The 26,943-nt window shown below is 42.8% G+C and overlaps 1 protein-coding gene across 2 annotated transcripts in view; it reads right to left on the reverse strand.

Moving 5' to 3' along the window:
• Positions 1 to 26,943, reverse strand: part of DCC (DCC netrin 1 receptor) — a 1,021,998-nt gene that overhangs the window by 77,929 nt on the left and 917,126 nt on the right. For both annotated transcript variants that reach the window (XM_019495847.2, XM_059725279.1), the window contains exons 22-23: positions 13,877 to 13,942; positions 6,248 to 6,410 (exon numbers count right to left, since the gene is read on the reverse strand). In XM_019495847.2, the coding sequence (XP_019351392.1) occupies positions 6,248 to 6,410; positions 13,877 to 13,942 (229 nt within the window). The remainder of the gene's footprint in view (positions 1 to 6,247; positions 6,411 to 13,876; positions 13,943 to 26,943) is intronic.

Here is a 26,943-nt window from a genome sequence, read left to right on the forward strand (position 1 = left end):
TCCAGCCATAACTACACAATTGCTATAGTAATGGTATCATTTAAAAAAAAAACCTATATTCAGTGATGTAGCTCTGGTACATTGTTTATTTACAGAAATCGTTGATGTTCTTATATTCCAAGTGCGGCAAAATGAATCAGAGTGCATAAAAGAAGGTCATCAACAATGAATGAAAAATCAGTCGGATCAGAGAAAACTGTTACCAGAAAAATGCTCTGTCCATCTTATTCTTTTAATACCGATTTTAATATCATCAAGAATTAGTCTCAGTATCTGAGGTTACCATACCAATCTCACACTTCAGAGTTCTTCTATTGGGATTGCAAAGGAATCTGTCCCTTATTTACAAAAAAGGCACATCTCTGTTCTCGTCCGGTGCGGGGAAAAAGTATGGGACTGTGCTGAAGGCTGGATACAGAACAAGCAGCAAGCACTGTATCAACTCAATAAGCCAATCAGGATCTGAAACCATGGCTCTTATCCACTGAAGTGGCAGCTGCCCAATACAATCACAAGACTTGAGAGCCAGATGCTCTTGAATTCTACTTCTGCTGTCCTATTTACTTGCTTGTCCTGTCTCTATGGCCATGTTCCACAACCAATAACACGAACAATATTTACTTGCGCTAGCTACCTCTCACATAAGTCAAGAGCTTTCATTTGTGACTGTTTATAAAAAACTTGAATTTGCACAATAGTAAATGCTGCTGTTATTAAATATTAAATGTTCTTTGGTATTATAATTAAAAATTGTCTTCCTTCTCTTTGACTATGTAATTATACATATACAGGTAGTGGCAGTATGCAGCAATTGTGGGCTTCACTAAGATACCAGTCCACCTTGAATTTTTTAAGGAATGCTTTTTGCTGGGTTGTCTTTTGTTATGCAGACACCAGCAACCCTGGGCGAGGCAAATAATAAGCAAAAACCTGGCTGATCATTCATTAGCATTAGACCTTTGGACAGGATGTTTGGTCCCCTACAGAAGAATGGCTTTTTGTCTCTGTGAATCAAACCAATTATTGTACCATAGGATAAGTCTTCCAGGAGGTAGGATTCTATTTCCTGAAGCTGCAGACAAATAAATACAAAGAAAGCCCAATGAGACCCTTTTCATTTCACCTCATTTGCCCTGATACTACAGTAACTGCAATTGTTGGCTGCATTTTTTTTTGTTTTTGTATCAGGCTGTAGTAAAGGGAACTCAGCTGGCATAAAGGTGCTAAAAAAAGGCAAAAACAGAAACACTGTTTACAAATGAAAAGTGATTTCACTTTCACCTCTGTTATTTCCTGTAGGTTGCCATTAAAAAGCTGGAAACAGCATTTGTCTCTCCTATCACCATGCATCCCCCACAACAAATCCAGCTAAATGCCTAGCAGGCAAAAGATGAAAACCTAGGTTGCAGATAATGAGCAACACCAAGGTGGGAGACACAGAGTGAAGCAGAAGAGAGTCTCAAGAGAATAGTACAGTGACATACAGAAGTGCTTTAATGGCTTACTGACTCATTCTCCATTAGCCTGAATTTAATTGTGCTTTGCTTAATGTCCCCACCTAAGCTCCCCAGATTCTCTGCATACTTGCTATTTTCAGTTGTAATTGTACTTGAAGATGATCTTAACTTACTTCTCATACTTTTCACGGGCTGAACATATTCACTGATTAACAGCTTATTGAGAACAACCTCCTATGATCTAATGGAGTGCTTTGAAGCAGCTTAAGAACACAAGTGCCTAACTGAGTCAGACTAAAGATCTACCTGTACCAGCACCTTGCCTCCTGAGATTACTTGTTTACAAGCCACACAGGAGATATTTAGCATTCTATCAATACCACTGGTGAGTATTGTATTATACAATCCATCTGCAATCTAGCCATCTGGTTTTGACAGATTCTTGCAATGGTAAATTTAATGGGTTGGTTCAACCTTCCTAAAGTAATGCCATCTTGATTTTGCTCTGTTTAAAAAGGGGCAGGGGGCATAAGGATGTAGTGAAATTACTGGGCATTTCAGTAAAGAGAAGTAAAGGCAGGTATACAAGGGAATGGGGCTGAAGTGTATCCTTTATGCTGACAAGTGAAGGCAGACAGATGTCACACCTTCTTGAAAGATGTAAGAACTGCCTTTTACTGGTCAGACCATGGGTCTATCTAGGCCAGTATTGCCTATTACTCTAGCAGAGTGGATGCTGAGGATAAGGAGGGTAAAGCGGGCACATCCAGAACTTTTCACCTCTGGCTTCTCTCCTGGGGGAGAGGGCATATTATCAGTGCATATTTTCCCAGCAGAAGCCATTGAGCTCCCAGTACTGAGGAAGCTATGAGTATTGTGAGGATTCAGGATATGAAGAAAAGTGACATCCTACAAGAGTTGCTGCAGCTCCTGGAGGTACAATAAGAAGTTATTTAAGTCTGAACTCTTTATCATCTCATTTTTCTGCTCTTTATAGTCTTCTGAACTGTTGAAAAGTTTGCAGGCAGATATTTCATTCTTCCCAAAATGACAGAGACAGAAAATAGCTCTTAAGTTACCTAGCCGTTCCCTTTGGCCGTACAGAACTATTCCATACAGTACATTTTATACTGCTTTTTCCCATTCAGTTTTAACTGCCTCAAGAAATGTAGCCTCCCTCAACTGCTCTTAGAAGACCATTCCACAATATTATATTTTTGCAGAATGAGGAAGACAAAAGTCCTAGTCAGTTGGAAATGGCTTTTCCTTGCTATTATCACCTTTCCAAATTCTGAACTTTACTTGTGATTCTAAAAGTAGATACAGCGCTGCATTGAATGCCTCGATGTAAACCACATTGTTTCAGTTTAGGTGGCTTTTTATCAAAGTTTGTAAGACACATGGACTTCACTGGCCTCAATTTTAGGTCATTCAGATTTTGCTCTTATCTCTGCAGCTTTGGCCTAAATATTAGTTAGTTATTTATAGTTAAAACTAGATCCTCTTTACCCTTCATGGACCTAAGTGGCACTACCTAGCCAACTAACCACAATTTTTGGGTCCTGCACACAATCTGGGATTCAGTTTCTGACTGTAGAGAAACAGGACTGCCCTACAAGTGTACTAGCTGTAATGGCAGCAGCAGAAGAAGAGCCACCTCCACCCCCATTTCAGCTCAAGAGCTTGTCAAGTGAGCTGAGCACCCAAGTTCTAGGTCCTGCTTCCTGGCAAAGTTCTCTAATAACCAGACCAAAATCTAAGCATTGCCCAGAGAGCTCTCCAACCCTCTCCATGAGCTCAGGCCACCGGACCTTGTATTTAATGTTAATTATATGAAATACTTAAATAGCACTTGGATAGTTTCTGTCCCATTGGGAGCAGGGTCCCAAGCTAGAATCTAGGGACACGTCCCTTCCTGGGCAGCATCTTTCTCATTGTTGCTCTCCTCCTGGCCACCTCCAATAGGGGCAGGGGGTTGGAGGATATTCTGGGTAATGTCTAGCCCAGGGTCAGGTGATTAGAAAACTTCACTGGACAGCAGAAGAAACAAATTCAAACCCTGTCTGAGTGACAGGAAACTAAAACATGGGTCTGCCATGTGCCTTAACTATTAGACTATTGGGCTAAAGGGGTGGGAGACCTTCTTCGGCTCTATCATCCCCTTCCAATAGTTACAGTTTTTCTGCAACTAAAGTTTCAGGATTTCCCAGTGCTATGTGTGGGTCTGGGTGATTATATTCCCCCTGTGCAGCTATGTGCACCCTTCTGAGTATGCACAGAAAGGAAGGGCTGGTCACGTGAAGAGGAAACAGGTTCTGGCCCTGAATGACTCTTTTCCACTTTCAATATAAAAAGAATTGGTGCCGACCACCTTTATTTCCACATTTAACCTTTTTCTATACAACAATAGTCCCAAGAGAGCCTTCTGCTTGATTCAAAGCCAAGTGAATTAAAAATAATAATAATCCCATTATTTTTATGGGGCAGGAGGGCCAGACTTTTAGGAATTCAACGTCTACAATGAGGCAGATTTTCAAACCAGTTCATCACTCAAGATGTCGAGCTCGTCTCAAAATCTGGTGACTTATTTTCATAGATTCATAGATGTTAGGGTCGGAAGGGACCTCAATAGATCATCGAGTCCGACCCCCTGCATAAGCAGGAAAGAGTGCTGGGTCTAGATGACCCCAGCTAGATACTCGTCTAACCTCCTCTTGAAGACCCCCAGGGTAGGGGAGAGCACCACCTCCCTTGGGAGCCCGTTCCAGACCTTGGCCACTCGAACTGTGAAGAAGTTCTTCCTAATGTCCAATCTAAATCTGCTCTCTGCTAGCTTGTGGCCATTGTTTCTTGTAACCCCCGGGGGCGCCTTGGTGAATAAATACTCACCAATTCCCTTCTGTGCTCCCGTGATGAACTTATAGGCAGCCACAAGGTCGCCTCTCAACCTTCTCTTGCGGAGGCTGAAAAGGTCCAGTTTCTCTAGTCTCTCCTCGTAGGGCTTGATCTGCAGGCCCTTAACCATACGAGTGGCCCTTCTCTGGACCCTCTCCAGGTTATCTGCATCCTTTTTGAAGTGTGGCGCCCAGAATTGCACGCAGTACTCCAACTGCGGTCTGACCAGCGCCCTATAGAGGGGAAGTATCACCTCCTTGGACCTATTCGTCATGCATCTGCTGATGCACGATAAAGTGCCATTGGCTTTTCTGATGGCTTCGTCACACTGCCGGCTCATGTTCATCTTGGAGTCCACTAGCCCTGCGGGACCCCACTGCCCAAACCCTTCCAGGTCGAGACCGACCCATCTACCATTTTGGTGCCTAAATGGAGCCTAAACTCTTTTTGAAAAACCTAGCCTCAAGCACTGGTCCTTAGGTATTTTTGAAAATTTGACTCCTAGTAACTATACTGTCACACCTCTGAGTTTAACAAGCTCAAAGCCAATTTCAGCCACATGACCATTAATTCTATCATTGCTCACTTCTCTTTTTCCCCTCAAACATCGACAAAAATCAATGCAATTGATTTGCTTTACACGTAATCCAAACATTTATCATCCTCAGGCTACATCATCTAAAACTATGTTTAAATTTTAGATGCAAAATTCTAATCATTTAGAATAGTGCAACAAGACATTGCTTCACTGATTAAGTTTTTAAAAAATTAACAGTTGCTGATACGCTGAGTGAAGTGGAGTCACTCCTCTGGTCATCAGAGGTACCCTTCATTTTTCTAATTTTTTATGAAGCAAGCTAAAATTTTAAGCTCTGAACCGTTCCTTCATAGCACATGAAAAAGGTGGGGTGCTTCTCCAGTGTTTTTTTTCTTGTATTTTTTAACCTATAAGAATAAGCAGGTATAACACACGTGGGCTTCATCTTGCTAGAAGTCACTTTGGAGGACCTGAAAGCTAGAGCAGAACAGTAATTTCCCAAATGCTAAGCATTTACTTTTCCATGCCTTCCTTTTATGTGGAGAAGTCAGGCAATCTGATATACAGATGATATTCTCAGGTATGCAGACAGGCAGATTTTCCCCAATTCTGTCCTGTGGCTGAGCTCTTCTTGAGGCCAGAGAAAGGGTGTGAACCAAGAGGGAAGAAGGACCAATTGCCTGATTCTCAGTCAAGTATTACAACTACTTTTTAACAGCTCTGACTTGGGCCACCAATGCAGCCCCCTTACCCTTGGCTCCTCTCCCATGCCCACTTTGCATTTCTTCTTTGTTACACTCTCACTCGTTGCATGTGCCACTCATTGATAGTACTTAGGGTGGCAAAGGGGCTAGATCAGGAAATTCTCTTGTGACAAAGAAAATCTCAGCCAGCCACTCATGTCCAGTGTTCAGAACCTCTGGAGCCCCCAAGTGGCACAAAATGTCTGGATCTGATTATATATTTTCCTCCTTGGGACTGTGCATTCCCTCAATGTTGAGGACCAGGATTGTACACAGGGTCGTCCCTAGGGTGGGCGAATCAGGCCCCGCACTTTGGGGGGCCCCACAGACCCAGGTGGCGCAGCCACAGCAACTCCGTGCTGCCACCGCACCCCCCCTCCCACCCCCACCACTGAATCCGCCATCGAATCTGGAACATCCGGCCACTCGGCACCCCACCCCCCCGCCACCGAATCCATCACCAGCTACCTTGCATCTGGGGGCGGGGCCCTGCACCTTGCTTGGGTTGTCTCTGATTGTACATCTTAAATCCTTTCACATACTCTCTTTGGGACGAAACAACAGAAGGGGTACCATAGTATCAGTAATATTTTTTTGTCCCTCCATCCACTTACTTTCTTTGCTGCGCTGAAGAACGGCGGGTACAGATCACAGCCACAATCACCACCACCACCACCGTAATGACCCCAACAGTGACTACAATGATCACCAGAAGGTTGCTGTTCTTCTGAGGTGTCACACTGCCGTGTGGAGGATGCATCTGCCCTATGGGAGGTTCTGAAGGAATATAAATAATGAGAGGGATCAGAAGCAGAATTTGACAGTAGAGTTCACACACCAACCCAATGTATGGTCATAGTTAATGGAGATTGCAAGAATGGGGTACATACATATCTGTTTGCTCACCAGATCACATGGATACATTTTGTCCTTAGTTGAAAGAGACAAGGGGAAGGGGGAAAAGAAGATATTTTATGCCACACAAACGATGAAAGGTCATGGTTTATAAGAAATATTCTACTTATTTGATGTGCAGGAAGACAAACTGCTTGACACAGTGTGATCACAATCTACTCCCGTCTTCTGTTTGAAGCCACCCATAAAAACAGATACAATTTAAAGCCTGTCAGGGATGTGTGAATTCTACTTAAAAAACAGACAGCAGACTCAGAATGGTGTCATAAACCACTGAAATTTATCTTTTGCTGTGTTTGGGTGGCACGGCAAACAGGAAAATATTTAAGCAATAACGATGGAGGTGCAGGGTATTTACTGGGAATTAATAACCAGCTATTTGGATTCAGTGGCCCTCCCTCATATTTGCTATTATCAGCTGAAAATGGAAAAAATAGGCAATATGGATTTTTTTTATGGCTTATGTAGTTTCTGTTGATATTTACAGGAGAGTGTATTTCATATTTTAGCTAGACTGAATCCCTGACTCATCTCCAAGTATCCCATTCAGTTCTTAATCAGGCACATATTACATTACATTTCATTTATTGATATGCTGACCATACTTCTCCTGGAACACAATAGCAAATAGAAGACTTAATCTTCTGAAATTAAGTGTCCTCATTTGCTCCTAACTTCAGTACAATTGCAAAACTAGGTTCTAAATAACCAGTTTACAGGGAACTTTACCTTCTGCAGCTTTTATACCTACCATTACACTGAAGATGCACATTTTATCTGTTTTTAACATCTTCTTGCATAATGTGTCCATTTACATACATAAATAATTACCCTCTTTTTCTAAGGTTCAGTCTTGGAAGTCTTCCATTTAAGTCAAAGGGATTCTGCCTGACTAAGGTAGAATGATCATGGTCAAAGGTCCAGGATCATAAGTTAGAGGGTTAAGTACTGGACAAGGATGCAAGTTAGTCATTTTTGTTTCTGCTAACAGATTCCAGAAACATCATAAGCTCAGGAAAACCAACCCAAAATGCTATGTAAGTTTGGAGAAAGAAATGAATAATTCATCACCATTCATTCAATGGAACACAATGCATAAAAGAAAAGTTGTACTACAATATGTCAAGAACTTCAGGAGCAGAGTTTGCTGAGAATTTTCCAGCAGCATCATCCCCTCAAAAACTCACAGCTATCAATTAAAAAACAAGTCTGTGAAGTATTTTTGCCTTTATTAGAACTGAATGAGAAAGTAAAAAAGGTCAAACCTTTCTGGACTGCAGCTTTAACTAGTGATAAATGCAATTTCCTTGCAATTTTCTGTTTTGATTCCCTACCCCGTGTCATTTCTGCATTTAACAAATTAATTTGTTTAAATAAACTGACCTTTTCTCATAGTTCTTTTTTCAGGAAATGAAACAAGACAACCATTTGTAAGATTCATGCTTCCACAATTAAATGAGCTAGGACAGGAATCCAGTACTGGGTTTTTATTTTAATTTTCAAATTCAGCGCAAGACCTTGGACGAACATGATACATTGTACAGTGACCACCTGTAAAATAAAAGTAGTACTTCCTCTCCCCTACTCCAGGCATTAATTCTCCCTTTTCTCCTCAACCTCAAAGGTTACATTTTCCATGAAACCAAAGATTTCTAATCCAGGTTCGTAAGGATGCTGCTGGGTATTCACTGTTAACCATGATTCAGCTGATCCCAGAAAATCCATCATGGCAGCTTGGCTAGGTCTCACCAGTCTTAAGGAGCATAGCAGGGCAGTTCCATGCCCTGGACAGCTTTGGTTCATGGGGAAGCACTGGCAGCTGCACTGCTGACAACAACAGCATCTATTTTTGTACACGTCTCTCCTCTGAAAGGCGGCACCCGGGGCTTCTGCACCATTAATTCCCATCAGGTGCACTACTAAGTTTTACTAACATGTGACACACCACAGAGTGATGCAGCTAACATTCATGACCTGTCATCCTTGAGTCTCTAGCCCAAACAAAGAGCCAGACCTATTGTAGACAGCCTTCAGCATGAGCCTAAAGCAAACTGTAATGAAAGCTTTTAGAGCCATAGCAAGACACCTTAATATTCTACCCTTCAACCAGTCACTATATAGCAAACAAAAAAAAATGAGGTTTTATGATACAAGCCCTTAGAAGATCTCTCAGGCCTTCTTTGTGCAATTCAGAAGTTCCTCACTGAAGGATCTTGCTGTTCTGCACAAAGTCATGTCGACTGCCAAAATTGGGACGAAGTTACAAAATTGTCCAGCAAGTTCCTACTAGGGCTGCGTGAAATGGCAGTGCTCCGTTTCGACCAGTGTTTTGACATTTCGACAGAACAGCACTTCATTTCAAATTTGGTTTTGATTTGAAACAGTTGTTCCATTTTGTTCTGTCGAAACAGGTCGAAACGGCAAAACTGTTTCTGTTTCGCTCATAGGATATAATAAGGAAGGACCAACAGTCTATAGCTTTGTCATTTCTAGCTTGATTTGGATGACACTTGCAGGAATGATGGCCCCTTCTGAGAGCATGAAGCCTGCCAAGTTCTAAGGAGATAGGTATAGGGGGGTTGGGAAAACTGCACCCCTAAATTTTGAAAGCAAAACTCATGTCACGTGTATGTGTTAAGCTACCTCTTCCTGGTGGATGGGCTGAAGGGCGGCTGGGGGGGCAGAGCTTGCTGCGGGTGGGAGTGGAGCAAGTTCAGCTTCTGCCACCTATGCAGGGTGGGCAGTGGTGGTGGCACTGCTGGGAGGGGTGGTTATAGTTCCCCCCTAGTGCTGCCCCTGCTGGCAGGGCAGCTGGCAGGGTGAGGAGCTGCTCTGGAGCTGGGCTGGGATCTTCTGGTGGTGACAGCATGGTCCAGAGCCAGGGCAAAGTGCGATCTGCAGCCGGCACGCCCCAGGCAGGAATGTACTGGCAGTGAATCATGGCTCTGTCCTGGCCCTGGGCCATGCTGTCACCTTTGCAAGGAGTTCTCTACTCTGCTGCCACCATGGCAGTGTAGATGACCCCACATGGCATGCTGCAATTCAGATCTAGCCTTCTAATAAGCACCTGAATTTGTTTAAACCTGTCAACAGTTCCACTTAATTAAAAAGCATTTGTCTTGATACATTCTGACATGGAATTTTAGGTTGCAGATAATATGGTGAGCCTTAGGCAAAAGTATCATTAATACAGAGGAAGCTTGTGCTTTAGTTTAGTATTTTTACTGCATTTAACCCCATGGGTCCTTTCCATGGTTATTTGATTCTTTCATGGGGATTTTGTGAGGGCAACAGTACTTCGGGGACTTTATTTGATATTACCGTCTTTCACTTGGGGAAAAAGCTGTTTTTCCTAAAACTATACTTGAAAGTATATGGTTGACATAAACAGGTCAAGTTATGATCACAACAATATGTTGTTTTCTACAAGAAGTCCTGGATTTCAAATGTTCCTCAACTTCTTTCAAGACAAGATAATACCAGTTTCCCCTAGAATAGGAACAAATATATCCAACTTCAAATAATGGTATAAGAACAACAACTACAAGATAGGGATATGTCCAGGCAATAGTAGCTATTTATGTGCCTGCCTCATTTCCTTAGACCATAAACTATCATTTGATATTTTCTATGGCAAAAAAGTAGGATTTTTAAATGATGGTAACTTTTATCTTTTAATATATCATTTGCTGGGGAAAACTAGTAAAGCTTTCTTTAAAAAACCATTAGCTTTCATTCTACCTTCCTGGCAAAAGTTGTACCTTAGAAAAAACCATATTTGCTATAGGTTTCTAAGGGATTTAAGTCTACACAGTGCATATGAATTAACTAACTTCATTAAACCTAAGCCTGAATACTTTTACTTAAAATATTACCAAGTCTGTTCAGCTTCACAGAAGCAGCATATAGCAATGCAAATGTTGACTCTTACGTATTTATGAACATCTTCCAGAGGGGTATCCAGGCCACCTATACAAGCCATTTCTATATCACCCAAACATCTTTCTTTGCTGTTTGTTACTGAAGAGTGAAATAAATCTTTATTCGTTGAGTTTCAAATGTTTCTTATATATTTTTTTCAGTCTTGAGAAACAGCTTTAAAAAAACTAGGTTATAGCTGAACTCTGTCTCCTGTAGTGAAGCTTCTGTTGACAATGTCATAAAACTTAGTAAAAGTGATCTAAAACTCTTGCTTTGAAAAAGAAAACTGAATACAAAACAAAGTAGAGCACTAATTAGACGGATCTGATTTCATGTAAGACACCATTATTGAGTTGCTTGTAACAGCAGGAGTTATGCTTAAAATACAAAATAGCAGTCATTTGTTTACTGGCAAAATATAGCAGAGGAAGGTTACTAAATTCAGCATTCCCTCCTCGTCTTGTCTATGGAAAGTAATCAGTTTGACTTAATCAGTTATGTGCCTTGTAATAATTTTGTATTTTCTAGCCTGGCTTTATGCAACACCTCAGGTACTCTGTTCTTTTCTTGCACTCAATAATATGAAAATACTAAAACTCTATTAGCTATGCAGGAAAAAGAGAAGATATTGATAGCATATCTAAAACTCAGTTGATAGCAATCAGATTCAGTTAATCTCTTTTATAATCCATCTGGTTCCCTCTCATGTGCTGCTAAATCAGTTCAGGTTTAATTAATGTTGAATTTTCCATAAGAGGGCTTTACAAATTGAAACAAAATATCTTGAAATACATTTTATTATGTTTTGCTTTTAACACATTCCTTTTTATTATTTATTATGTTTTATTCCTCATTTCTACCATCATCCCTATGACCTGAGATCTAAGTAAAATTACTCTTATAAGGAAAATATACATGATTTTACACTAGAGCTCTATTAGGCTTAGCATATTTTTTCAACTGAAAATGTGAAAGACTTTCTCCTGCATTGGGCGAGGTTAGCTTTAGGCCATCCAAACAGATTTTTTTAATTTGTCATAAAAACTAAAGAGTGAGGGCTATCTTTAGGACCTGCTTTTTAATATGGTCTAATTTCCTGTCTCTGTGGTTTACATTTACAAAATCTACAATACATTTAATAACTACTCAGTCATGGTTAGGAGATGCCAAGGGATAATTAATTTTTCTCAGTTATCTATTCCATTTCCCTCTTTAATCTCCTGGCACCTTCCTTTTCTTACACAGGCTACTTCACACCAGTGCTCTCAGAAATACCATGAGCTAGCAGTGGACTGCAACACTACCGCAGGCTTCTTCTCAAGATGTTTTTAGGGCTGTGCGAAACACTATTATTTCGTTTGGATACATGTTTTGCCATTTCAAAGGGACAGTGTTTTGTTTCATTGTTTCCTTTCACTTTGAAGAACTGTCCCGTTTTGTTTCATCAGAACTATTCACTGTTTCGACTCGTTTTGACGTTTCGCCAATAGGCTATAATAGAGAATCGTGAAAATGCCTAAAACATTGTCATTTGCTGCCTGATTCAGATGCAAATTGCAGGGATGGTAGCCCCTTCTGAGGGCATGAAGCCAGCCATATTTCAAGGACATAGGTGAGGAGGTTTCTTGGAAACTGTGCCTCAAAGTCTTGAAAGTAAAATTTGCCAGCAGCTGCAGCCTCCTGTCATCCAGCATGCAGATTCGGAGGCCTGAACCCCTGGGAGGGCCCACACCCCTGGGAGAGATGTGGGGCTGTGCTGGACTTTTCCCAAGGGTGTGAGCCACCAGATCTGCACTGGATTACACCTGGGTCAGGCAGTTGGCACACCCTGCACCCAGCACTGGGGAAGACAGATGCTGCCACTGGCCCCAGGCAGCACTGGCAGCCTACTGTCATCTGGGTGCAGATCCACGGGCCTGCACCCCCAGGAGTGCTGAGGAGCTGCGTCAGACTCCTCCCAGGGTTGCGGGCCCCTGGATCTGCACCAGATGACAGGAGGCTGCTGATGCCACCTGGGACTAGTGCTGGGCACAGCCCATGCCCAACACCAAGCTCCATGGAGCTCAGCCCAGCGGTAGGAGGTAGAGCACAATCCCAGCTCTGCCTGCCAGGCTGTGCTCTGATTAGCTTCACCAGCCCCATGGAGCAAGCCCAGTGGTGGGAGGCGGGCAGAGATGGTGCTGCACTTTGTGGGGCTGGCGGAGCCGATCGGAGTGCAGCCCTGGCTCTGCCCACCTCCTGGCACCAGGCTGCACTCCATGGGGTTGGCGGAGCTGATCGGAGCACAGCCCAGTGGTGAGAGGTGGACAGAGCCGGCACTGCACTCCGATAGGCTCTACCAGCCCCATGGAGCACAGCCTGGTGTCAGGAGGCGGGCAGAGCCAGGGCTGCGCTCCCTGCCGGGCTGAGCCACCTGGAGCTGTGGAGCCACTTAGAGCATAGCCCTGGCTCTCCCCTGCCTCCCACCACCAGGCTGCTTTGAAACTTGAAACATTTTGAAGCTTTCAAAACATTTTGAGTGCCCTCATTTCGTTTTGCAGCTGTTTTGATGTTTTTTGTTTCATTTTGATTTTGCTGTTTCGAGCTTGAAACCCATGGAAACATTTGTGAAACAAAACACTCAGCAAAATTTTGCACAGCTCTAAAGTTTATCATATCCGTGCTGGCTGTTTTTCTAGCCGGCTTGGAGGGCAAGCCTTGTTTAAATTTCCTTGAACACATGCTAAGATCTATTAAATTACATCCAAACTATAGTATTTTAAGTGTGATTGCAACCCAGCAAAAGTGTGGTTTCAAAAAACATGGAGGTGACATAGCAGCATAGGTCCTGAATGTCAATGAAACTTGGCTGTCTAACTTCTGTACCTTTGAAAGTTCCTAAGCGACTCCATATTTGAAAATGCTGGCACTGGCATACTTTTAATTCTCACTGCTTGTTCAATACATAAAATCTTATAACCAATAACATCATGATTAAGGATTTTATGATGCTAGCTCCTTAGCTGGTGTAAATTCGCTAACTTTCTCTGACTTAGTAGAGTAAAAGTAACACAGACTGAAGATGTGACATCTTCTGTGGTAGGGAGGATACAATGTGTAGACAGATACTGAAAGGATGGATGATTAGTAGCAGATATTTTATATCACAGCTAAACTTCAAAAAATGCATGTCGATGACCAGGTCATTTTCCATTCAAGCTAATGTTTCATTGCCAGAGTTAGCCGAGCGAGGAGAATTTTTGAAAATGGCACCAATACATACACTGGTCAGGCTCCGGAATAGGGAAAAAAAGAGAAGAGAAAGTAAGACAGAAAGAGAGAAAATTAAGAATGAAAAGAAGTTACCATTGGAACGGGACTTAATTCTGAAATAAAGTTGGATGGAGTCTAGTTTAGTTTATATTTACCATTCAGGCTACTTCTATCAATCAAGTTTGTGTCAACTGGCCAATAGGCTCCATCTCCATGACGACCTGTGAACAGAAAAGCATGCATCAGGAACAGAATGACAGAAAAACTGAGCAAAATCAGATTTGCTGCTTGAAACAATGTCTATTTGACAACATTTAAACCATCAGACAATGGGGGAAAGGTAATTCCATACATGCATGAGAGAAATCTTTCATAAAAGTAGACTTTTTAAAAGTTGAATTTCTATCCTTTAAGTACCTTTTCTTTTTTCTTTGCCTTCAGTAGTGCTCATTAAACTGAGAAAATAAGGTGAGGCAGTAGGATCAGTTAAAATATTCTTCCTTTAAAACTGACAGATCTGGTGGCATAGGTAGGTCATACCTTAGCTAACAGACACAATACTGGTCTTCCTTACATTTTAGCAGCTTATAGTCAGTGATGGCTCCTATTTGACATTTTGAGCACAGGTAAATGATCATTATTATTCTACAAGGGGACAGCCGAGCTCATCTAGTGCTTTCATGTCTAGTATTCCTCCTGTTACTTGCCACAGAATACTGTATTATAGTCTCATCTAGGAGGACAAGCCCCTATATACCAGTAGTTCCAGTTTTGGTTTTTTTTTCCTTTTTTTTTTTCTTTTAATGAATTAACTTTCTTATTGGATATCTACTTAGTATTGTTCCAAATCAGACTTCATAACCAAGCAATTCAAACAGCTGGATTTAGGCTGGTGGGAGCAGAGTGTGTAGAAGAATTCAGAGTGTGAAAACATTGTCAGTTTTTTTTCCACAAGATACCATGCAAAATGTAAATCTAATTAATTCCATCCCCAGATGTTCATGAAATTAACTTTTACATTGAAAATTCAGGCAAGTCAAACTTATCCTAAAGAATCTGATTCCTTTTATTTAGTGAGGGGCCGGGTGAGGGGGTGTCTGAGCTATTCATCTTCTGCTCTAACTGATTTGCCTCTGTGATAAGCAACCTTAGCATCAAATAAACTACCTTAGCATCAAATTCTCCGTGGTGGTTACAGCCCCCTTGCTGATGCATTTGTGCCACCTAAACCTGCACCTCTGCTTTCCCAGGCCCTGGGAATGAGACCGGTAGGAAGTATGATAGAAGTCTGCTTTGCTATTCCTATTATCAAGGATCCTAAATCAGGAGTAGAACATAGTAAATCTCTGGTGCAGGATTGAACCTGATCCTAAATCTCAGGGTACATCTGCGCTAAGGCTGCTGGTATGATATACCAGCAAAATGATCCTACTATGACTGCTTTTTTACTGGCAGAGTTCACGCAAGCAAAGCAAGCTATATTACTTAAAGTACAGGTGTCTGGTATTAAGTCTGTCCCTGCCAGCAGCTTTTGACTGGCCTGACTATGCTGGTTGCACCCTTTCACACTCCCAACTAACACAGTGATGCCTGCAGAAGCCTGTAGTATGACTCCCAATAGAGTGCAGTGATTAAGTAGATTGTACTCTTTCCTCTGAGTCTGTAATAAATCAGTGTCTTATCACTGAGCCATGGAGACCTGCACTACCACCTTTCCGATGAGATGTAAAAGGGAGTGGATGATCACTCTTGGTTAAACAAGAGTCTATGAGACATTTTAGAAAAGCAACACATGTCAAGAGTTAGCATAAAACATTCTAGCTAAATTCCAGTTCAGGCGATGGCTGTCTTGTCTAGCTACTGCACAACCATTATCAGTTTCAGGTAGATGCTTTCTTTATTTCTTACCAAACACCATTGTTTATTGTAGCAGTGCAATGTTAAATAGTTGCCGCATTTCACACCAGATGTAGCTGTGTCTGTAATGTATGAAGTGATTCCTGCATACAACTTTGCCTCTCAATTTGTAAAGTGTTTTGTGATGAAAGGCACTAGATAAATGTAAGATCATTATCATCATAGGTGACTTCAATGTAATCATCTTTTCAATCAGTGTAATTGCACAGCTACTCTGATTTGATCCTAGGAAAGCAAGGTTGCATGATGCTTAGCTATAATAACAGATGAAATTGTGATAAATGTAGGATGCACTCTAATTCTATTTACCAAAATTACCCTCTGTAGTAGCATTTATTCCTGGCACTGCACTGCAACCTTTAAATATATCATGACCTGAGGAAAAGCTTGTTGGTAGAGTCCAGCACACTGGGTGTCTTAATGGGAGAGGCTGGGACCTGAATATTTTTTAATCTGTTCTTTAGCTTAGGTGTCTCGTTGGGAGATAAATTTGGCTAAGCATCTAGCACCAGCAGGAAGTGCTGAGCAATAAAAAATGTGCTTTAAAACTCTGTGCATTGAAGCTAAGCCTTTTCAAGGCATTACATTTGACATATGAATTGATTTTTTTTAAAATACACTTCAAAGCTGCATCATCCTTGTGAAACCATGTGCTGAATAACTGAGTAAAGCACATATAACATGGCTACTGGATTTATGTGTACCTCTTCACTGAATCCCTCCTATTCAACCTTCCTGTAGGCAAATAGAGGGTGGCCTGGTATTCAGTAAAGGGAAGACAAGGGCACCAGAGATCAAGCAAAGCATACTGCAGAGCCAGAGAAAGATCCAGGGAGTACAAATCTGTGCCTCAGAGCCTTGTAAATAAGAGTAAAGCTCTAGCTGTGATCATTGCAAATAAAGCTTGTAAACTTAACTCAGGGTGACCAATACAAGGATAGGCAGAGTGACTATAAGTGTGCAGACAACCTGCACCTATCATTTAGAAAGGTAGAAAACACCTTATGTATCTCCATGGGATGTTAATCCCAAGACCTACTGATTTGGGTGTCCCTCAGACCACTTGCCAAGAAGAGTACCTTAATGCAGGAGGAAAAAGCTTGTCTACACCCTCCACTTAACCAAGCAAACACAACCCAAACTGCTAGGGTTGTAAGAAATGGGGGGCCTCTGCTCCTATTCTTTCTGTTCTGGTGGAAGACCATTGTACAGCTGCTCTTCTTTAGAGGAGGAGAGAGAAAGCGGTGTCCAATGCCAATGAATGCTCACTTGTGCACTTGGCTGTTCTCAGGAACCCCTGCAGGCTGGAGGCTGAGAAGCATGCAAGGATTCCTGCTCTTCAGCCTCCCGATCAGAAAGCATGACTTCTGCACGCCGTCATAGATATTCTAAAGAGACTGAAAGGGGGATAGGGCAGACTACACATCTGCACAGAGCTGAAGCACTCCAAAGCAAGCCACATTCAAGTTAATTTAGACAACGTGCCAAATGAGGTGAGAACCAGACAGAAAGTTGTCAGTCCTTGTCAGAAAAATGCCAATTTTGAAAAAAACTGGGTTTGTTCGGTCTGGGTTTTCTCGTATTTTTTCTAGGATTTATTTTTTTTTTAAATTCCTACGGAAGCAGTGTCCCTACATCTGTTTTTTTTAATAATTCAGAACAAAACCTGAAAGTTCATTTGTGGACAAATTTAGATCCAAAATGCTGATGTTTTAGTGTTATATACATGATATTGGAATCGGTTTCAATAACTTGGCAAATGATGTGGAAAGGGTGAAGTACTCAATGTCTTTTCTTTACCTCAGTCTTCATAGGCAAGATCACCTAACAGACTACTGCACCTGGCATCACAGTTTGGGGAGGAGGTGAGCAGCAGACAGCACTGAAAATATAGGTTAGGAAATATTTAGAAAAGCTAGATTTCTAGAAATCCATGGAGCTGGATGCAATGCACCCAAGGATGCTGAGGGAGGTGGCTGATGTGATTGCAAAGCTGCTGGCCATTAACTCTGAAAACTTGGGGTGATTGGGACAGGTCTCAGATGACTGGAAAATGGCAAATATAGTGCCCATCTTTAAAAAAAGGAAGAAGGAGAATCTGGGGAAATAAGGACTGGTTAGCCTCACCTCAGTCCCTGGAAAGATGATGGAAATCCATTTCTAAGCATTTGGAGGAGATGAAGGTGATTAGGAACAGTTAGCATGGATTCACCAAGGGCAAGTCATGTCTGACAACCTGACTGCCTTCTGTGATGAGATGACTGACTCTGTGGAGGTGGGGAGAGCAGTGGATGCGGTATACCTTGACTTTAGCAAGGCTTTTGATACTGCCTCCCACAACATTCTTGTAAGCAAACTAAAGAAGTATGGGTTGGATGAGTGGACTATAAGTTGGATAGGAAACTGGCTGGATCATCAGGCTCAAAGGGTAATAATTAATGGCTTAATGTCTAGCTGGCATCAAGTGGAGTGTCTCAGGGGTTGACCCTGGGGACAATTTTGTTCAATAACTTCATCAACAACCTGGAAGATAGGATGGAGTGAACCCTCAGCAGGTTTCCACATGACACCAAGCTGAGGGAGTAGTGGATACGCTGGACGGTGGAGCTAGGTTTCAGAGAGACCTTGATAAATTTGAGGATTGGAACAAAAGAAATCTAATGAGGTTCAATAGGGACAAGTGCAAAGTCCTGCACTTAGGACAGATCAATCCCATGCACTGGTGCAGGCTGGGGACTGACTGGTTAAGCAGCAGAAAAGGACCTGGGGGTTACAGTGGACAATAAGCTGAATATAAGCCAACAGTGTGCCCTTGTTGCCAAGAAGGCTAACGGAATACTGGGCTGCATTGGTAGGGGTGTTGCCAGTAGGTCAAGGGCAGTGATTCTTCCCCTCTATTCAGCACTGGTGAGGCAACACCTGGAGCCCTGTGTCTAGTTTTGCTCCTGCCCCGTCCTGCCACTACGGAAAGGATATAGACAAATTAGAGAGAGTTCAGTGGAGGGGGACATGACTTCTGAGTAGACGCTGAGGGAACTGGGCTTATTTAGTCTGAAAAAGAGAAGATTGATGGGGCTGGGAGGAGATTTAATAACAGCCTTCAACTACCAAAAGGGTGCTTACAAAGATGGTGGAGCTATACTGTTCTCAGTGGTGGCAGATGAAAGAAAAAAGAGTAATAGTCTCAAGATGCAGCAAAGGTAGTTGAGGTTAGTTCAGGGGTGAGCAATTATTTCAGGTGGAGGGCCACTTACTGAGTTTTGGCAAGCCATTGAAGGCCTCATGACAGGCAGCCAGGGGCAACTAAATATTAATTTTCTCAATTTGGGGGGGGGGGGGGGGGGCACAGGCTGGATAGAATGGCCTGGTGGGCCGCATCTGGCCAGTGGGCCATATTTTGCCAACCCTTGGGTTAGTTAGTAGAAAAACTTTCCCACTGGGAAGGTAGTACAGCACTGGAACAGGCTATCTCCATCCTTGCAGGTTTTTAATACCAAGCTAGACAAAGCCTTGGCTGGGATGATATAGTTGGGGATGGTCTAGCTTTAAGCAGGGGCTGGGACTAGATGACCTCCTGAGGTCTCTTCCAACCCTAATTTTATATGAGTTAAATTCAGGATTCTCCACACACTTATTCTTCTCCAGGGATGAGGGAATCCTTGCCACTATAAGCAAGTAAGGGGACAAAGGGCAGCTCAGGTAATGGTGAACTCTGTGGAATCATAGACTCATAGGAAGTTAGGGTTGGAAGGGACCTCAGGAGGTCGTCTAATCCAACCCCTTGCTCAAAGCAGGACCATCCCCAAATAGATCATCCCAGCCAAAGCTTTGTCTAGCCAGGTCTTACAAACCTACAAGGATGGAGAGTCCACAACCTCTCTGGGTAATCTGTTCCAGTGTTTTACTAACCTTCTAGTGAGAAAATTCTTCCTAATATTTAACCTAAACTTCCCTTGCTGCAACTTGAGATCATTGCTCCTTGTACTGTCCACTAAGAACAGTCCAGCTCCTTCCTCTTTGGAACCCCACTTCAGGTAGTTGAAGGCTGCTATAAAAGCCCTTCTCAGTCTTTTCTCTATACTAAATAAGCCCAATTCTCTCAGTCTTTGCTCCTAAGTCGTGTGCCCCAGCCCCTTCACCATTTTTGTTGCCCTCTGCTGGAATCTCTCCAATTTGTCCACATCCTTTCTGTAGCAGGAGGCCCAAAACTGAACACAGGACTCCAGATGTGGCCTCACCAGTGCTGAATAGAGGGGAATGATCACTTCCCTTGACCTGGTGGCAACACACCTACCAATGCAGCCCGGGATGCTGCTACCCTTCTTGGCCAACAAGGGAACACTGCTAGCTCATATTCAGCTTATTGTCCACTGTCACCCCCAATCAACCCCCAGCCTGTACTGGTGCATGGGATTGTTCCATCCTAAGTGCAGGACTTTGTACTTGTCCTTGTTGAACTTCTTGATATTTCTTCTGAGTCGACCCTCCAATTTGTCTAGGTCCCTCTGAATCCTAGCCCTACACTCCAGCATATCTACTGCTACCCCCAACTTGGTGTCATCTGTGAACTTTGTGAGGGTGCACTCTATGCCATCTTCCAGGTCATTGATGAAGATGTTGAACAAAATTGGCCTTAGGACCAATCCCTAGGGCAATCCACTTCATACTAGCTGCCAACTAGACATTGAGCCATTGATTACTATCCTCTGAGGCCAGTGCTTGACCCAGGTTTTTATCCACCTTCAACTTCATTCATTCAGCCCATACTTCCTTAACTTGTCTGGGAGAACATTGCTGGAGACCGTATCAAAAGTCTTGCTAAAATCAAGGTATGCCACATCCACTGGTCTCCCCACATCCACAGAGTCAGTCATCATAGAAGGCAATCAGGTTGGTCAGGCATGACTTGCCCCTCGTGAATCCATATTGAATCTTTCTAACTACCTGCTTCTCCTCTAAGGGCTTGGGAATGAGGCTGACTGGTCTGTAGTTCCCTGGATGCTCCTTTTCCTCTTTTTTAAATATGGGCTCTATGTTTGCCCTTTTCCAATAATTTGGGACCTCTCCTGATCACCGTGAATTTTCAAAGATGATAGCCAGTGGCTCTTTAATCACATCAGCCAACCCCTCATCCAACTCCCTCAGGTGCATGCCATCCTGCGCCATGGGCTTATATATGTCCAGCTTTTCTAAATAGCCCCTAACCTGTTCTTTCACTGCTGTTGGTTGCTCACCTCCTTCCCGAACTGATACCTAGCATAGCAGTCTAGGAGGTGACCTTGCTTGTGAAGACTGAGACAAAAAAGGCATTGAGCACTTCATCCTTTTCTGCATCCTCTGTCACAAGGTTACCTCCCTCATTCAGTAAGATCCACACTTTTCCCGATTCTCCTTTTGCTACTGACATACTTGTAGAAACCCTTCTTGTTACCCTTCATGACCCTTGCTAGCCACAACTCCAACTGCACTTTGCCCTTCCTGACTTCATCCCTGCATGCCCGAACAATGCTCTTATATTCTTCCCTAGTTATTTGTCCATATTTCCACTTCTAATAAGCTTCCTTTTTGTGACTTAGTTTACTGAAGAGTTCCCTGCTAAGCCAAACTGGTTTTCTGCCATACTTGCTAGTTTTCCTGCACATTGGGATGGTTTGTTTCTCCACTCTCAGGCTTCTTTGATGTACAGCCAGCTCTCCTAGACTCCTCTCCCCCTCAGTCTGGCTTCCTAGGGGATCCCTGAGTGAGTCAAAGTTTGCTTTTCTGAAGTCCAGGGACCTTACTGTGCTGCTCTCCATCCTTCCTTTCCTCAGGATCTTGAGCTCAATCATTTCATGGTCGTTGCTGCCCAAGTTGCCATCCACCGCTTCATTCCCCACCAATTCTTCCCTGTTTATGAGCAGCAGGTCAAGGACAGCACAGCCCCTAGTTGGCTGCTCCAGCACTTGCACCAGGAAGTTGTCTCCAACACTCTCCAAAAACTTCCTGGATTGCCTGTGCACTGCTGTATTGCCCTCCCAGAAGATGTCAGGGTGATTGAAGTCCCCCATGAGAAGCGGGATGAGGAAACTTCTACTAGCTGTTTGAAGAAAGCTTCATCCACCATCTCCTCCTGGTCTGGTGGTCAACAGCAGGCCCCCACCATGGCATCACCCTTGTTGCTCTCTCCTCTGACCCTAACCCAGAGACTCTCAACATGCAAATCTCCAGCTTCATACTGGAGCTCTGAGCAATCATTTAGCTTTTTTACATAAAGTGTAACTCCTCCTCCTCTTCTCTCCTTCCATGTCCTTCCCAAACAATTTGTACCCATCCAAGACAGTGCTCCAGTCATGTGAGCTCCCACCATGTCTCTGTTATTCCAATGGTATGCTTAGGGTCCTAGATTGCCTTATTTTCATTGTTAACCATCCCTTGATTTGAAGATGACCTCCACCACAGGTCACTGATGGGTCTTGAGGTGACTTAAGTGTCCAATCCTTGTGTTCCAGATCTATCCACAGAAAATGCAAGTCTGTCCACAGAAAAGAGTAGGCCATAGACTATGATTTGTCTCATTTTCCTTCTTCTGTTCTCTGTTTTTAGGGCAAGATGCTTTACTTCAAACAGTCTTCTGCTTGGTTGAGGTTGTAGTGCCCTTGGAGCTGGTTAGCATCCAGCTCCTCCCAGCTCTTGATTTTGGCATCCACTTTCTTGAAATATGCCTTCAATATGTCCTTGTAGCATTTTGTTCCACCATGAAGAGATTTCAGGAGCAAAGAAGTGAGTAGAGCAGTGGTGATGCGTAGAAGGTGCACGGGGGTGCACATGCACCCCCTGAGAGTGCCGGTGCACCCCCTGACTCGCCCCCCCCCAGTTGCTGATTGGTTGCTGTGGGGCACATGCACCCCTTAACTAAGGTGGCACCAGTCGCCCATGGAGTAAAGCACTTGTTTTGGGAGTCAAGAGTTGGGCTAGCACACATTGTCCAGTCCAGCGAAACTGAAGCTTGGGGTACAGTGACTCAATACTGGTAACATTGGCTTCAGCAAGGATGCTGGCATTTGTGTGGTGGTCTTCCCATTTGATGTGAAGTATTTTCTGGAGGCATCATTGGTGACTCCTCTCCAGGCTCTTGAGATGATGATGGTAGGTCACCCACATTTCACGTCCATAGAGGAGAATGTGGATGATGACTGTGCTGTTAACATGAACCTTCATGTCTTTGCAGAAGTTGCAATGAAGAAAAACACAATGAAGCCTCTTCTCAAAAGAGGCACTTGTGGACTGCATCCTGTGCTGGATCTCCTGATTCTCCTCCAGGCCATCCTCCTTCATAAGAGAGAAGCTTATAATATCTTTGAAAATTATAACCTTCCTGAGGAAGCAAAATTATCTAGTTTTATGCATGAAAGATAATGCCTTCAAATGGACTAACTTTTGATTAGTAGTAATTAGACTGAAAACAGGGCAGGAAATTAAATAACACTTAACAAGTTTGGAGCATAATATTTCAACAAAACTATGTTCCATAAATAGCTAAGATTGGATTTATGGCAATTTAATTATATTCCTCTTTTAAGGCAGGCAAACAAACAAACAGAACTGTTCAATATTTTGACAAACTTGGAAATCCATGTTTTTAGGAAGCTGCAAGATAAGTTCTTCAAGATAATGCACCAGGAGTTAAATGCTGAGGAAAAATACTGCTTATGCAGAACCACTCATTTCTATACCATGAAAACTCTACTGATGCCTCTGCTGTAGGTTTAGCACATTCTTCCTTTTGAAAAGAAAAGTAATCCATGCTATTTGCAGCCAAAGTACTTAGTTCTTGCTGATCTCTGCCTCCCTTCATATCTCATCTAATCTATAAACAAAAGCATCTGCTTTGCAATTCCGTATGTACAATAAATGGTACTTCCTGCCCCAATAACTTTGACCTTTGTTGCTATTCTGCACATCCTTTAAGTACTGGCAACATTCTTCTGTGGAGTGAAATTTACCATTTTGCAGATGGCAATGAAAATAACATGCATACCATTGTAATATCGTTTAAGCCTCAAAATAAGGATGTAAGAAATGTAGATCTTGTGTTAGTCACCCTTTCCAGCAGCATGAGTTGAACTCTCTATGGATGATTTTCTCAACTCCTTTAAGAGTCATAGGAAGGTAAGGCTGGAAGGGACATCATGAGTAGGGGTGTGTGAAGCAGGCCTTATTTTATTTGGATTCAGCCCAAATCAGGGGCAGTGATTTGATTAGTTGATTTGGATCACTGTCCCTGATTTGATTCGGCTGAATCCGAATCTGAAAATTTGATGCTGATTCAGAGAATCAGTGATTCAGACATAGACGCAGCTTTAAAAGTTTTTTCTCCATACCTTGAGGTACCAGCATGTCTCATGGTTCCTGTGATGCTAGGGTGGATGGAGCATCCCACAGGAGTGTGAGGTGACCCCCTTACCCCCACCCAGGAGGCACCAGTCACCAAGCCAGGGGGATGCGGGGAAGGGGGGTCCTGCACGCTCCCCAGTGGACCCGGAAGTGGACCAGAAGTGCTTCTGGTCCACTTCCAGGTCTGCTGCCAAGCACGCTGGGGAGCCGCCCATGCTCCTGTGGGATGCTTCGTCTGCCCCAGCATTGCAGCATTCATGAGCCTCTGCTACTTAGAGGTAGGTAGAAAAAATATTTATAGCTGTGTCTATAACTGAATCTCTGAATCTTTCCAAATCTCTCTGAATCGATTTGGAGGGTTCTGATTCGATTTGAAGAGATTAAAGGGTCCTCTTTCGGATTCAATTTGATGAGATTAAAGGGTCCAATTTGGATTTGGAGTTTTGGCCACCGAGTGGGGCCGAATCTCCACCAAATCGAATCAGGGACTGAAGCTTCGCACAGTCCTAATCATGAAAGCAGGATCTCCTGACTAAACTATCTCATTTCTGCCTAACCCACTCTTGAAAATGTCCAGTGACAGACATTGCACAGTTTCTTTCAATGTTTCTGTGTTCAAGGTACCTTTTCAATCTTTAGCCACCCTCAGTCAGGAAGTTCTTTCCAGTCTCCAACTTAAATTTCCTCTGCGGCAGCCTGAGGCCATTGCTCCAAGTCTTGTCTCCTACAGCCACAGTACAAAGTCTGCCTGCAGCTTCTTTATAATTCCCCTTCAGGTATCTGAAGGCTATTATCAGATACCCTCTTGGTCTTCTATTCTCTAGACTAAATAACCCTAGTTTGATCAGCCTTTCCTTATAAATCATGTTTTCCAGGCCTCTAATAATTTTTGTCAGTCTTTGCTGGAATCCTATCAATCTGTCTGTATCTTTCTTGAAGTGTAGGGCCCAAAACTGGACACAGTACTCCAGGTTAGTCCTTACCAGAGCTGAATAGAGCAAAATAAATCACTTTCCTTGATTTGCAAGTAATGCTCCTCTTAACACAACCCAGCACTCTGTTGGCTTTGTCTTTTTTTTTTTTTTTTTTTGCAACAAAAGCACCTCGCTTATGGTTCACTGTAAGCCTCAGGTCTTTCTTAACAGGATAGCTCTTATATGACCCTGGTGCAGATTTTTATTTTACACATTACACATTCACATTTCTTGAAGAATCTTCTCTTAGTGTGAGATCTGTCTTTCTAATAGTCCTTTCTACAATGGAGGGAGGTTTTATATCTTCCCTTTGTTCTCCACCCTGGGTAGGAGTGCTAAGATGAATATCCATTGCTCTTCATTTTTTTCAATTATTTTTCTCTGAGGTATGTCATTGCTGGTTTTAACTTTGGGTATGACTTCAGTGTGAATGACATCACTCCATCTGTAAAGATGCTGTAGGTTCCTGTCTGCTTCCCTATCATTTCCCATTTTAACCATTGCAACTCCCTTATCTCCAAACTTCAGGGGGCCCAGAATGCTCTTGCCAAGCTGCTTTCACACCAGTATTTTTCTCTTCCTGCCTACTGTTCACTTTCTAACACATTAATACTTCCTATGGAGAGCTTAAAAGAAGTGAATTCACTCTGAAATGTGTCGCTCTCCCTGAAGGACTAGTCATGTGATTCATAACCAGATGTGTATTTGTTCTAACATTGATTTTCTAGCCCCAAACTGATTTTACTGGGGAAACTAGCTGTGAAACGTTCTTTTTTTTTTTCAGAAAAAGAGAAGTCATAAGTAATTGTTCTTCCCTCTTGGAGCCATATTTAAGAGGTGTGAGCCAGTCCTACTCTTCCGGTATTGTGCCTGGATTAAAGCCAATGAAAAAGCTTTAACATGATCATCCTGTTATAACAAAAGCCATTTCTCCTGGGGCACACTATTGCTCTCTGTAGGCAGCCCAGCTGCCAGAACAAGCTACAATACAATAAGAGACATTTCACAGATATGCTGTATAGAAGGGAGAAGAAAATATAAGACGTCGGCGATCTGACGTCCTATTCTTTGTCTTGTTCACAGAGATTTTCATTGCTGGCATTAGCTGTTACGTATGCTGTTTACCATTGCACTTCTTTAGAGATACCGAAAGGTTGTAAGCACTGCAGTAAGAAGGATGTCTCAACAAAGCTTGGAAGGCTCATACCAATTGCTCGCATCTAAGGCAGAATCTGAGGCCAAGGGTCTCTCATATTCATGGAGATCTTGAGATCCGACTCATTCAGTACCACAGATAGAAAGTTCCCCAGAATATATGAAGGTCTAATGCCAGTTGGTTGTGTCTGCTCAATGCAAATATGGGTATCTTGGTGTTGTCCTCCCTTATACATGAAAGTGGGGAAAATGGGAGATAAGGAGACGTTACTCTGACAAACACATTGCTTTTTATTTCTGTTTGTCCTACTCTCCCTGTTCACTATATAAACAGATGCAGTGTATTTCACTCCACAGCGTCATTTGTTTAGAAAGTAGCTCTTTGAAATATTTCTGAACTGCTAGGTTTTTGGGGGGGAAGGGAGGGGTTAACTTTTGGTATGCTCACGGTTTCCATAGAAAAGCCTGGAGCTCAGGGAAGCTTCAGCAAAAGGTAAAGAAACAAGCTAGCTGCCTGCTGCTGTCAGTGTACGGGATGCTGAAGTTGTCTCTAGGCTGACATCAAGCAACAGATGTACTTGCAGTCATTTTCATACCGGCTGGGAAGAGGCAGTAAGCAGAACAATGAGACAGTTTATAGTTTTTCAGTTAAACAATATTGAGTACAGAAAGGTTTATGCTTCAAATAGCCAAACAGCAAGATGCTTGCTGTAATCCAAATGTGGCAAAGGTTGAATTACAGAAAGTTAAATTCCAGGCATGACTAGGCTGCCTTACAAACCCTATTTCCCTGAAAGCTGAAA

The sequence above is a fragment of the Alligator mississippiensis genome, chromosome 3, assembly GCF_030867095.1.
Source record: "Alligator mississippiensis isolate rAllMis1 chromosome 3, rAllMis1, whole genome shotgun sequence".
Lineage (NCBI taxonomy): Eukaryota > Metazoa > Chordata > Crocodylia > Alligatoridae > Alligator > Alligator mississippiensis.